Here is a 14,145-nt window from a genome sequence, read left to right as displayed (position 1 = left end):
TTTTGAAACCATTCTGTGGTGAAGCTGAAGGACTTCACCATGAAGAGAAGTTTTCTCTTTCTTTGGCTGTTGACTTTCTATTGGAGCAGTAGTCATGAAGAACAGCTGCAGGACTTCGCGATTTTAGCAGGTCCTCTAACCAACCATTTCATAAAGGAGTTGAAAAGAAATCCTTCTGCCAGACAGATTTTGCCATCTGGAGCTTCAGGTGATGCAGATGATGTCTTTGACTGCAGAGATTATCTCCCAACACAATCCAGGGACTACTTTATGTACCTGGAGGAAAGAGGGGTGACACATTTTAAAGTTCCCCTTTCCTGGTTAAGCATCCTTCCTACTGGTGATCCCAACCAACCCCATGAAGATACAGTGACCTGCTACATGAGCCTCATGAAGCTACTGGATGAATCAGGCATCAAACCTGTGATTGAACTTCAACATTCTGTACTCCCTGAAGGTCTTAGGATCAGATATAGAGGCTGGGAGAACCCAGATGTGTGGCAACTCTTTAAGGACTATGCTGATTTTGTTTTCTCCAGGTTTGCAGATCTGGCTGACTCTTACATTACGTTTAGTCATGTACATGAGCTCAAAGAAGTGCAAATTCAACATGCTCTCCAAGTTCATTCAGATGTGTATACAATGTACCATAATATATATAAAGGTAAGTTAGAAAAATGATACCATGCATTTTCTGATGTCAGAATTGTTTTTATTCTGAAATTTCACCAATGATCGAATTACATTGAAACAGAATTATTGAAAGAAATTAAACAGGACAAAGAGCATTAAAGAATATTCCGGTTGGCTAGTATTTAATAAAAAAACGTTATTCACTTTGTGATTTAAATAATAATTTTTGTAATTAATAATCACTGGATGATAAACAGTGAAAGGCTTGATTTGCACTGTTTGCATTAAACTCCCTTAATGTAAAATATATTTTGAATTATGAATTGAAATTATAAATATGATAACAAACTATTTTCTTTCACAAAATACATCAGTTGGTTTTCAAATATTTTAAGGCAGAATTATCATAATGCTCGAACGTAACCTTTAATCTAAAAATGAGTTTGATCTCAATGTTATCTTTAGAACCCTGTACTGCGTTATCTGATAATGTGTGTAATAACAACAAGCCTAAGAGATAGATTAACCTTACTGCTTTCAGGAGTTCGTGTGTCCCTTGGAGTGAGAGAGAGTGATATCAGCAGACTTTACAGCGTAGCTCCTATGGAAATGGTAAGAATTTAAAATGTAATTTGTCAATAATCATTATGTTTAATGGATAAACATCCATCAGAACTGCATTTTTGTTTTCCATTTAGAAAAATATAGACTTCTTATCTGTGCACATGGACTTTAACTGCAAAACCACATCGAGTCTGAGAGAAGCATTAACACACATCCAGGTAAACAAATGTTTGCAAAAATTGTAAAAAGGAAAAAAAATGCTTTTTCGAATGAACAATATAGCATTACTATATTATTATATTAGGATGTAATTTTATTTTAATATATTACCAGTATCCTCTTAAAACCAGTTTAATAGCTGGTTTAGTTCATCACACTACCCCTTCTAACAAAGACTAGATGAAACACCTGATACCATCCTGTATTGAGATTTAAAACCTTCCACCAAATTCACGCAAAGACTTTGAAACGACTACTGCTGTGGATTTCACTGATCTGCAGCTCACAACTTATCCCATAAATGGACACCAGTTATGTCAAGGCTTTGCACTGAGCATCTCAAAGCTGCTGTGTCCGAACCCCTTCACTAACTGCACAGCAATGACTATAGTGAGATGACACACTCAGCTTATAGACTTAGACCTTGGCTATAAAAGCACTCAACAAGAAGCATATAAAGCTGATATGTCTCACTACATTCTATTTTCCTTCTAGGAAATGGCATTCCAATTTGAAGTTTAGCATTTTGACCTTTGACTGGTAATGAAGGTGTTTTCAAGATGCACGCACTGTACACTATTCTAGAACACCTGCAAAATGCTAATTTATGCAGTCTGTACAGTACTGTAATTAGCAAAATATGTGGCAGCACAATACATAAAGTCATGCAGAAATACTATAAGTCAATTATGCCATGGCATGGACATTTGCTACAAGATCGGCTAGTTTTAGTATTTCAGAGACAGCTGATCTAGGGTTTACACCCACAACAGTCACTACAGTTCATACAGAATGATGTGAAAAAAAGTCTTATCTATAGTCTTAATCTTATCAATGAGAGAGATTCCGTAGAGCTCAGGAGCAGTGTGGTTTTGACTAGGGCAATTGCCAGTTGCTCCTTTGTTGTTGTCTGAGAGACTTTATAATGCAATTGCATCTATACTGGCCATAAGCATCCTAGATAACCATCAAATGTGGTTATTGGATAACAATGTTTCATTGAGATGAAACCATACCTGCACTTGTGATCTGATCACCTAGGGTTTTGTGTGAACAGAGCCTGAGTCAGGTCACCTGGGAGTTCAGGATCACCAACTGAGGGGTAATCTAATCCTCAGAACTGTTATGTTTAAAGGAGAAAAGACATAGAGGAGGTTTCCTTGTTCATGAATCACCACTAGGTTTTGATGCCTAATCCCATATGTGATCTTTAAAGTTGTGCTGAGGAAATCAGTGCTGCTGTTGCCTGGTTGACTCCATAAACTTTTGTTTAGCATGAGCATGGTGGTCGTCTCTAAGCATCTTTCAGGGTCACCTGAATCTGAAATTACTTTGACAGTGTTGATATTTATGACAAAGGTGTTTCTTACTAATAACTTTATAATAACTAGTCCTAAATATGAGATATGTATTTACATTTTTGTCAAATAATTTTATAAATAATTGTTATATATGATTACCATAACTATTAAAACTTAAGTATTGTTCTGTTTTTTTTTCTGTTGTTAAATAAATGACTTTTTATGGTTCCAGGAAACCGTTGGTCGACAAAACATTCTCATATATCAGATGAACATAAAGCAATGTGCTGACAGCAGTTTTCAACCTCTCAGTAGTGTCCTTGAAGGTAATAGTCCCTGGATGTTTTATGTTATCAACATTCAAATGGCTGCCACAAGATGATTGTCCTACTTATAAATGTTTTGCGAATTATGAGGGATCAAATCACTTATCTAGCAGTTCTTTCAAGGGTCTAAGGCTTTACAACAATTATTATCTTTAATGAGGCTTGAAATAGGTGGTTTGCTGTATTATTCAAGATGATTTGCTAGCATGATATTAACATTTTATTCTTTTCCACAAATGTCAGACAACATTTCTGTAAATGTATGTGAGAGAGACCTTTGAAACAAATTTACCTTTTTCAGTTTTTAGATACCCAGAGATTCACATTGTTGGGTGTGACATTACTGACTTGTTTTTAGAGCACACTGCTATACATGCGAGGTAACTGTATACAATTTACTGTCATCTTGTCACTTTAAAACCATACAAAATGCAATGTGTATAACGAATAGTATATGTTTCTAACATGTTTTGTGTTGCTCTTATGTACCCTCAACTGTACAATTATTTTGGACAGTTTGCAGAGTGATGACCAAAAATCTGACAACAAGAAGAGAAGTAAATCTACATTTTCTTACCAAAAGGTGTGGGAGAAATTCAGAACAGAGACTACATCTGAGAGGGATCTTTTGCTGAATGACTCATTCCCAAAAGGATTCCAATGGGCAGTTTCCACTGAGTCATTCAAGGTAGAAGGTGGTTGGTCAAAAGATGGAAAAGGGAAGACTGTCTGGGACCGTTTTGGACATGATGGCCATGTCTTTAATAACCAGACTGCTGATATTGCATGTGACAGCTACCACAAGGTGGACTATGATGTGTACCTGCTTAGGGGCATGATGTTACCCAATTATCAGTTTTCTATTTCTTGGGCCCGAATTTTCCCCACTGGTCAAAAAGAAAGCTTATTAGAAAAAGGAGCCTTGTACTATGACAAGCTGATTGACACACTGCTAAATTCAGGTATAGAGCCTACAGTCACCTTACATCACTGGGACATGCCGCAATCCCTGCAGGACCAAGGGGGTTGGACAAATGAGTCAATTGTGGTGGCATTCAAAGACTTTGCTGATTTCTGCTTCTCCAGATATGGGGACCGTGTAAAGACATGGAACACTTTCAGCAGTCCCTGGGTAGTTAGCAACTTAGGGTATGGCACAGGTGAACATCCTCCATCAATCAAAGACCCAACTGTTGCTTCTTACCAGGTAGGTTTGACAATCGGTCACAACAAAAGCTGTTAAAGGAAGAGCAAGGAATATCAAGACCTGCTTGTTTTTCCTTTCAGGTGACGCACAACATGATAAAATCTCATGCAGAGGCCTGGCATGTCTACAATGATAAATACCGGATGAAACAGGGTGGAAGAGTAGGTATTGCTCTCAACTCAGATTGGGCTGAACCAAAAGATTCTGCCAGTCTTCAGGATGTAGAGGCTGCGGAGCGCTACCTGCACTTTATGCTAGGATGGTTTGCTCACCCTATCTTTGTAGACGGAGACTATTCAGCTTTGCTGAGGAATCAGATCAGTAAGAAAACAGTTGCTTGTGGTAATGAAGTGGCCAAACTCCCTGTCTTTACAGAAGCTGAGAAAACGAGAATCAAAGGTACGGCTGATTTTTTTGGGCTTAACCACCACACTTCCCGACTTGTCAGTGAAAGCAAAGGCAGTTGTCTCCCTGGACCAGATAATGTTGGGGATTTTCAGCCTCATATTGACCCGAATTGGCCTACCACAGCATCAAGCCAGATTCAGTCAGTGCCATGGGGTCTTCGCCGTTTGCTGAACTATATTGCGACCGAATACATAGCAATCACCAATGTACCTATTTACATCACTGGAAATGGAATGCCAACTGAGTACAACAAGGATTTGCTCAATGACACGCTACGTATAGACTTCCTTAAGTCATACATCAATGAGGCCTTAAAAGGTAATTATTAAGATCATTACAATACAATAATTAACAAGCATTAGTCAGAATTGAGGATTTTTTAAAATTATATAATTTTACCAAAACATTGGTCAATTTTGGTCAAATCTTTAAATATGTGAACTTGTTTTAAGCAACCTAAATTAATTTTTTGAATTTGTCATTACAGCTATCCACAATGACAGCATTGACGTGCAGAGGTTCACTGTACAGTCCCTAATAGATGGATTTGAGGGTCCTCAAGGTTATAGTCAAAGATTTGGTCTCCATTATGTTAACTTTGAGGATCCCAATAGACCCAGAACTCCAAAAGCTTCAGCTTACTATTTATCCCAGTTAATCAGAAGAAACGGGTTTATAGAAACTAGTGCAAAACCTTTTAGACAAATTACTGGTAAAGCAATTAAAAGTTCATTGCGTTCTAGCCTACCACCATCGGAAGTTCCATCCAAATCAAAAGTTGTCTGGGAGAAGTTCTCACAACAATCCAAATTTCAGAAGAATCTTTACCACTATGGGACATTTCCAGAAGGATTCCAATGGGGTGTTTCATCCTCAGCCTACCAAATTGAAGGCGCCTGGGATGCAGACTGGAAAGGGCCTAGTGTGTGGGATAATTTCACTCACCAACCTAATAACATTAAAAATAATGACAATGGTGATGTGGCTTGTGACAGCTATAATAAAATAGAGGAGGATCTGTACATGTTGAGAGCTCTGAAAGTAAAGACTTATAGATTCTCCTTATCTTGGCCTAGACTATTTCCCAGTGGTTTTAGAGATTCCTTAAACAAGATGGGAATTGACTATTACAACAAATTAATAAATGGTCTTATTGCAAATAATATCACACCGATGGTGACACTCCATCACTTTGATCTTCCACAAGCTCTTCAAGACATCAACGGCTGGGACAATGTCACTATGATTGACATATTCAATGACTTTTGTGACTTCTGTTTTGAAAGCTTTGGAGACAGAGTAAAGTTTTGGATGACCTTTAATCAACCCCATACAATTGCCTGGGTAGGCCATGGATTGGGAATTTTTCCCCCTGGTATCAAAAAACCTGCAGATGCCCCTTATAGGATAGCGCATAATCTTTTAAAAGCACATGCTAAAGCATACCACACATATGATGAGAAATACCGGAAAACACAACATGGTCAGGTGTCCATTAGTCTCAATGCTGACTGGATTGAACCTAAAGATGTAAATGTACCGCGAGAGGTGATGGCTGCTGATCGAGCCCTCCAGTTTCAGCTTGGATGGTTTGCTCATCCTATCTTCAAAAATGGAGACTATCCTGATTCCATGAAATGGCAAGTGGGTAACAAGAGTGAAATTCAAGGCTTAGCTGAATCCAGGTTGCCATCTTTCACTGACGAGGAGAAAGCGTATATTCAAGGCACCGCTGATGTCTTCTGCATTAATGCCTACACTACAAAAATGGCACATCATGTGACCGCTAAACTTTCCCCTAAATCCTATGAGTATGATCAGGACATTGCTATAGGCGATGTGTCAGACTCTCAAGTCACTGCAATGAAACAATTCAGAGCAGCAGCTTGGGGACTGAGAAGACTTCTAAACTGGATAAAGGAAGAGTATGGGGACCCAGAAATTTACATAACTGAGAATGGAGTGGCTACAGATACTGGGACAACAGTTGATGACACTGATAGAATATTTTTCCTCAAGACCTACATTGATGAAGCACTTAAAGGTGTGGTAATGCTGCAGTTTATATAATAAAGCATATTTATTACACATAATGAACATAATAGATATTCAACAAACAATTACTTTGGTTTTTAAAACCTGGCATGTTTTTGTTTATTAGCACAAAACTTGGATGGAGTCCGACTTAAAGGTTTTACAGTTTGGTCTGTAATGGATGCTTTTGAATGGCTTAATGGGTACAGTTTAGTCTTTGGACTTCACCATGTGGATTTCAAACACCCAGATAGACCAAGGACTCCAAAACGCAGTGCTCATTATTATTATCAAATAGTCAGAGACAATGGTTTTCCGCTACCGAATGAGGAAAAACCATTGTATGGTCATTTCCGTGAAGGATTTGCATGGAGTGTAGCTACTGCATCTTATCAGGTAAACTGATATCACACGGTTTTAAGATAGATAAGGCTATACTTAGTTTAAATTCAATATTTAATTTTATGTTATTAATTTTTAGATTGAGGGAGGCTGGAGAGCAGATGGAAAAGGTGTGAGTATCTGGGACACGTTTGCACATACACCTCTTAGGGTGGGAAATGATGACAATGGAGACATTGCCTGTGATAGCTACAATAAAATCACTGAGGACGTTGAAGCACTAAAAAGACTCAAGGTCAACCATTACCGTTTCTCCATATCATGGCCAAGAATTCTGCCTGACGGAACTACTAGAAAAATTAACCAGGCTGGCTTGGATTATTACCACCGACTGGTGGATGCACTTTTGGCAGTCAAAATAAAGCCTCAGGTGAATAAGACCTTAACCTATTTTTAGCTGTTGAATACTATTATTCCTGCTGTAATGTATGTATATTTGCATTTCTGGAGAAACATTAAACAAGGCATTATGGTACAAAAGATTTGCTTCACTAATTTTACATTTATCCATACCAACAGGTCACATTGTATCACTGGGACCTCCCTCAAGCTTTGCAGAATGTGGGTGGGTGGGAGAATGATACCATCGTTGAAAGGTTTAAGGATTATGCCAATGTTGTCTACAAAAGTTTAGGAGATAAAGTAAAATTTTGGATCACAATTAATGAACCCTATAATGTAGCAAATATTGGACATGGTTACGGCACTGCTGCACCAGGTATAGTATTGTTACATAGTTATATTATGAACTAAATCGAAAGCTGATTATACAAAATGTGTTTTCCACTGCTATATATATTTGCAAGTGACAATGGCAATTCTGATTTGACTGTAAGAAGAGATGCTTGTCCTATGTTTAGGTATAAGTTTTAGGCCTGGTACAGCGCCTTATATAGTGGCTCACAATCTCCTTAAGGCCCACGCTGAGGCTTGGCATCTGTACAATGACAACTACAAAGCCAAACAAGCTGGCATCGTTGGAATCACCATCAACTCTGACTGGGCAGAGCCTAGAAACCCATACAAAGAAGAGGATTATGATGCAGCCATTCGTGTTGTGGAGGTAATAACTGCAAATATTGAACTGTACTGCTAGCTTTCCACATTTATAAGCCATTTCTCATTCTTCTAATATAGTTCCAGATTGGCTGGTTTGCTCATCCTGTATTTAATGGCGATTACAGTGATGTGATGAAGAATAGAATTCGAGAGAGGAGTTTGGCCGCTGGACTACCCAAATCACGGTAAAACACATTTTAGCCAATATATATATATATATATATATATATATATATATATATATATATATATATATATATATATATATATATATATATATATATACACAGGAGTGCAGAATTATTAGGCAAGTTGTATTTTGAGGATTAATTTTATTTGAGGATTTAATTTGAACAACAACCATGTTCTCAATGAACACAAAAACTCATTAATATCAAAGCTGAATATTTTTGGAAGTAGTTTTAGTTTTAGCTATTTTAGGGGATATCTGTGTGCAGGTGACTATTACTGTGCATAATTATTAGGCAACTTAACAAAAACAAATTCATACCCATTTCAATTATTTATTTTACCAGTGAAACCAATATAACATCTCAACATTCACAAATATACATTTCTGACATTCAAAACCAAACAAAAACAAATCAGTGACCAATATAGCCACCTTTCTTTGCAAGGACACTCAAAAGCCTGCCATCCATGGATTCTGTCAGTGTTTTGATCTGTTCACCATCAACATTGCGTGCAGCAGCAACCACAGCCTCCCAGACACTGTTCAGAGAGGTGTACTGTTTTCCTCCTTGTAAATCGCACATTTGATGATGGACCACAGGTTCTCAATGGGGTTCAGATCAGGTGAACAAGGAGGCCATATCATTAGATTTTCTTCTTTTATACCCTTTCTTGCCAGCCACGCTGTGGAGTACTTGGACGTGTGTGATGGAGCATTGTCCTGCATGAAGGATGCAGACTTCTTCCTGTACCACTGCTTGAAGAAGGTGTCTTCCAGAAACTGGCAGTAGGACTGGGAGTTCAGCTTGACTCCATCCTCAACCCGAAAAGGCCCCACAAGCTCATCTTTGATGATACCAGCCCAAACCAGTACTCCACCTCCACCTTGCTGGCGTCTGAGTCGGACTGGAGCTCTCTGCCCTTTACCAATCCAGCCACGGGCCCATCCATCTGGCCCATCAAGACTCACTCTCATTTCATCAGTCCATAAAACCTTAGAAAAATCAGTCTTGAGATATTTCTTGGCCCAGTCTTGACGTTTCAGCTTGTGTGTCTTGTTCAGTGGTGGTCGACTTTCTGCCTTTCTTACCTTGGCCATGTCTCTGAGTATTGCACACCTTGTGCTTTTGGGCACCCAGTGATGTTGCAGCTCTGAAATATGGCCAAACTGGTGGCAAGTGGCATCTTGGCAGCTGCACGCTTGACTTTTCTCAGTTCACGGGCAGTTATTTTGCGCCTTGGTTTTTCCACACGCTTCTTGCGACCCTGTCGACTATTTTGAATGAAACGCTTGATTGTTCGATGATCACGCTCAGAAGCTTGGCTATTTTAAGACTGCTGCATCCCTCTGCAATATATCTCACTATTTTTGACTTTTCTGAGCCTGTCAAGTCCTTCTTTTGACCCATTTTGCCAAAGGAAAGGAAGTTGCCTAATAATTATGCACACCTGATATAGGGTGTTGATGTCATTAGACCACACCCTTCTCATTACAGAGATGCACATCACCTAATATGCTTAATTGGTAGTAGGCTTTCCAGCCTATACAGCTTGAGTAAGACAACATGCATAACGAGGATGATGTGGTCAAAATACTCATTTGCCTAATAATTCTGCACTCCTGTATATATATATATATATATATATATATATATATATATATATATATATATATATATATATATATATCACTTAACACATGATGTATCTTAACATGTTTTTATAAAGCCTTCCAGAATTTACCCCAGAAGAGGTGAAAAGGATAAAAGGCACTTATGATTACTTTGGGTTCAATCATTACACCACTGTGCTGGCTTTTAACCTGGATTACAAGAAACTTCAACACTATGATGCAGACAGGTAAGAGGACAATCATGTATGCGATTGTATGCAAATCATGTATGCGACATTATACATGGGCCTTTCCCCAAACTGTTGCTTTTTTTCTAAGAAAACTGTAAGGGACCTAATGTGTAATCACCAATAGCATGCACTTATTGGTTTTTATAAAGACAATTGACCAATTGTCAATAAAAACTTATTTCTAATAATAAAAATCTTTGCTTTACCATTTTTTCGCTTCTATTTTGACTTATTAAGGGGGGTGGGAACTATCCATGACCGTTCATGGCTGGATTCTGGATCTTCCTGGTTGAAAGTGACCCCCCCTGGATTCAGAACAATTTTGAACTTCATCAAGAAACAGTATGGAAACCCTCCTATTTACATTACTGAGAATGGAATTTCCGAAAGAGGAAACATGGACCTGAATGACATTCACCGAATCCACTACTATGAAAACTACATTAATCAGGCTCTAAAAGGTATAACTAATTATAAAAAGAATTTTGTGAATGAAAATTGTCAAATTGATGTTTATTAATTAGCTACATATTTGTTGTTTTTTATTGAACACTTTTAATCTGTTTGTATACAATGTTTTCTAAATAAATTAAGTATTTTAATATATATATATATATATATATATATATATATATATATATATATATATATATATATATATATATATATATATATATTTTTTTTATCTCTAGCTTATTTGTTGGATGGAGTAGATATACGTGGCTATACAGCCTGGACATTAATGGACAATCTGGAGTGGGCCACTGGTTTTGCTGAGAAATTTGGTTTATTTTATGTAAATCGTTCTGACCCGTCCCTACCACGTATAGCCAAGAAGTCTGCTGCACACTATGCAACCATTATCAATTGCAATGGCTTCCCAGATCCTTCAGAGGGACCACATGAATGTCAAAACCTTGAACCTGAAATTGGAGGTAATCACTAATAATGACAAAATGACCAAAAATTAACCAAAGGTTTACAGAATTCATTGAATATTTTAACATAATAACACTTTTCACTTTATTATCACAGGAACAAGCTCACCCCAAACACTTCCCCCCATTCCTGATGAGGAGGTGAGGGTGAGTTTTCTTGGTTTAAATGTATCACCCTCAGATGCTGAAGTGGCCCTGTATATCCTCCTCAGTCTAACCATTGCAGGTGTGATCACAGCTGCTCTCATGACCTACAGATTCATTAAGTCAAAAAAACACAGAAAAGACTCTATGCAGGAACACATAAACCTTGAGCAGAAATTGTGATAAAACTCTACTCTATTTCTGGGGTTGTTTCCATGGTAACTTTGGCTCAATTCCAAGTCTGGTAGAGATGGTTTATAAATGTGTATGTCCAGAACAAAAAAATGCATTGTTGGGATGTTTCTTGCCAAGTGATAAATTGTTGGATTTCTTAATATTAGAATTTTGCTGTGTTTTTATTTGTAATGTGCCTTGCTGATCTAAACTTATTTGCTTACACATAGTAAAAAAAAAACTGTTTGAAACTGTAAACTGTAGACATTTTATCATTTCTCTCTGCCTGTGGTTATTGATTTTTCTGCTTTTAGACTCATGTCATGAAGTAATAATATCGCTACTACTACTACATCTGCTATCATCATCATTCTTGAAAATGCATATTTTATTATTTTATTGTATTAATACACTAGAAGGTATGTCAGGGTTAAAGTGTAAGAAATCCCTTTTAAGCATCATGGCATTATTAGCTGTAAATGACCATCATTACTGCAACAAGATTAAAAAAATGTGTTCTTCAGAAGCAGCTCATATGCTGCCATGCTGATATTCATTCTAGGAATAAGGAAGAGGATCAAACCAGTGACCTGCTGCTTTCTCCTGCACTTACACACAAAGTTGTTCATTAAAGTTTGCTTGCAATTGTGCTTACTGTTCGATCAATGGATACTATATTTGGCTAATACATACATTAGCACTTTATCAAGAACAACCCGGTGCAACCCAGATAAGGATGGGTTCCCTCTTGAGTCTGGTTCCTCTCACGGTTTCTTCCTTATGCCATCTCGGGGAGTTTTTCCCTGCCACAGTCGCCACCGGCTCGCTCATCAGAGACAAACTTACACTTACAAAGAACATTAATTTTTTATCACCACATTATCTGTGTAAAACTGCTTTGAGACAATGTTCATCGTTAAAAGCGCTATACAAATAAAAATTTATTAAATTGAACACTATACTAATAATGCCTTTTTGGGGCATTCTGCTCACCAGAATTGTATAGAGTGGTTATCTGGGTTACTGTAGCCTTTCTATTAGCTCTGGCAGTGACTTCAGTGACCTCAGGAAGGCATTTCTGTCTGCAGAACAGAACAGTCAACTCTAGAGACTGTTGTGTGTGAGCCCATGCCTTTCTAACTTTTGAGCTGAACTGGAACACCGACTGTACCATTAAACTAGAGCCTGACCACAGTAATAATCGTTAAACTGATTGAGCAGAAAGTACATTTCCTAGTCATTAATAACAGAATATAATTAGGTATAATGCATTATGGCAGCTACTTCTCAGTACATAAATAATTAAGCATTGAAACATGTTTGTTTTTTAGTTTTATGCTTAAGACTGGATTAAAGAATAACTGCAGAATGTGAGCTTTAACTGAATGCAGTTTTGCAGCACACTGTATGTGCCTGGGTTTTGGCTGGGAATCAGATTTTATACTAATTAAAATGATCTTAATTAATTAAATTGTCATGTTTAGTACTTGGTAGAAATGTATTTGCTTGTTATGAGTAACTGAAGGTTATTGCTATGCAGGGACCTATTATGATGGAATGGCTCTGGACACGCAGGTGGGCTTGAGTTTTAAAAAGTCACTGGAAAGGAGACATACTATTTATACTCAAGATAGGAAAACCCACAGAGAAGTAATTGTAAATATTTAGAACAAGAATCAAAGCAACAAGCCTCTGGTAACTACAGACTGCTTGACTGAATGATAGACTTGATGCTCCTGTTTTAAATAATAAGAGGTAGGGGTGCCAACATTTTTAGGTTCTCTGAAGAAGCCAAGAACCAACACTTCAAATGACATATTCCAAAGCATGAGGCTGTAATGTTACGTTGATCTAAAAGTATTTTAATCCTAATCTATTCATCTTTTCTATTATTTTACCTTTGCATTTTTTTTTATTATACTTGATATTAAAGTAAGTAATCCTCTGGACAACATACATTTAGAGAGTGTGTGTGTGTGTGTGTGTGTGTGTGTGTGTGTGTGTGTGTGAGAGAGAGAGAGAGAGAGAGAGAGAGAGAGAGATTCAAAATTATATTAGTTTTTCAAATGCACAAAGTGGCATTGAGTAAAAGACAGGAGGTGAAGAGCTGAAGATGTTGAGGTTTTCGGTGGGAGTGAAGAGGATGGACAGGATTAGAAGAGAGTTTATTAAAGGGACAGCACATGTAGGACGTTTTGGAGACAAGGTGAGAAAGGCTCGACTGAGAAGGTTTGGACATGTGCAGAGGAGGGACATGGGGTATATCAGTAGGAGAATGCTGAGTATGGAGCCACCAGGAAGGAGGAAACGAAGAAGGCCAAAGAGGAGGTTTATGGATGTGGTGAAGGAAGACATGCACGTGGTTGGGGTGAAAGAAGAAGATGTACAGGACAGAGGAGTATGGAGAAGGATGATCCGCTGTGGCGACCCCTAATGGGAGACGCCAAAAGAAGAGGAAGAACTCATGGAAATCTTGTTGCTATTTATTAAATGTACACTAGGTGGCGAGATCATACCATTGTCCAGCACCTAAGACTGTCGCACTGAAAGGCAATAAATGCCACTGGTTGCTGAAGTATTGTGTGTAGCATCTAAACTGTCGGTGTTCCATGTACAAAGTGCACAAGTGGCTGCATTTTACCATGTAAAAGTACATATTTGACATCTTAATTCATTCCCAG

At 37.8% G+C, this 14,145-nt stretch overlaps 1 protein-coding gene across 2 annotated transcripts; it reads left to right on the top strand.

The window, feature by feature from the left end:
• On the top strand, window positions 1-11,722 carry LOC124380192 (lactase-phlorizin hydrolase). 2 transcript variants are annotated; one of them, XM_046841048.1, is made up of 17 exons: window positions 2-664; window positions 1,175-1,245; window positions 1,332-1,415; window positions 2,950-3,043; window positions 3,345-3,423; window positions 3,560-4,250; window positions 4,331-4,976; window positions 5,146-6,702; window positions 6,820-7,088; window positions 7,174-7,464; window positions 7,614-7,812; window positions 7,955-8,157; window positions 8,232-8,338; window positions 10,074-10,205; window positions 10,446-10,669; window positions 10,901-11,143; window positions 11,244-11,722. In XM_046841048.1, the coding sequence occupies exons 1-17, from the start codon at window positions 40-42 to the stop codon at window positions 11,471-11,473; spliced, it is 5,745 nt and encodes a 1,914-aa protein (XP_046697004.1). In that variant the 5' UTR covers window positions 2-39; the 3' UTR covers window positions 11,474-11,722. The 2 variants fall into 2 exon arrangements, with proteins under 2 accessions (XP_046697011.1, XP_046697004.1); XM_046841055.1 differs by lacking the exons at window positions 10,446-10,669; window positions 10,901-11,143; window positions 11,244-11,722 and having other exon boundaries at window positions 1-664; window positions 8,232-8,371; window positions 10,034-10,205.
• The last annotated feature ends 2,423 nt before the right edge of the window (window positions 11,723-14,145 follow it).

Source organism: Silurus meridionalis, chromosome 3 (assembly GCF_014805685.1).
Source record: "Silurus meridionalis isolate SWU-2019-XX chromosome 3, ASM1480568v1, whole genome shotgun sequence".
Taxonomy (NCBI): domain Eukaryota; kingdom Metazoa; phylum Chordata; class Actinopteri; order Siluriformes; family Siluridae; genus Silurus; species Silurus meridionalis.
The sequence above is the reverse complement of the archived record's forward strand: the minus strand, read 5'-3'. Positions and strand labels throughout refer to the sequence as shown.

Coding starts and splice junctions, on each gene's coding strand:
- LOC124380192 (XM_046841048.1), top strand. CDS start 40: ATGAAGAGAAGTTTTCTCTTTCTTTGGCTGTTGACTTTCTATTGGAGC. Junction 4,251..4,330: donor CAACTGTTGCTTCTTACCAG/GTAGGTTTGACA, acceptor TTTTCCTTTCAG/GTGACGCACAACATGATAAA. Junction 10,670..10,900: donor CATTAATCAGGCTCTAAAAG/GTATAACTAATT, acceptor TTTTATCTCTAG/CTTATTTGTTGGATGGAGTA.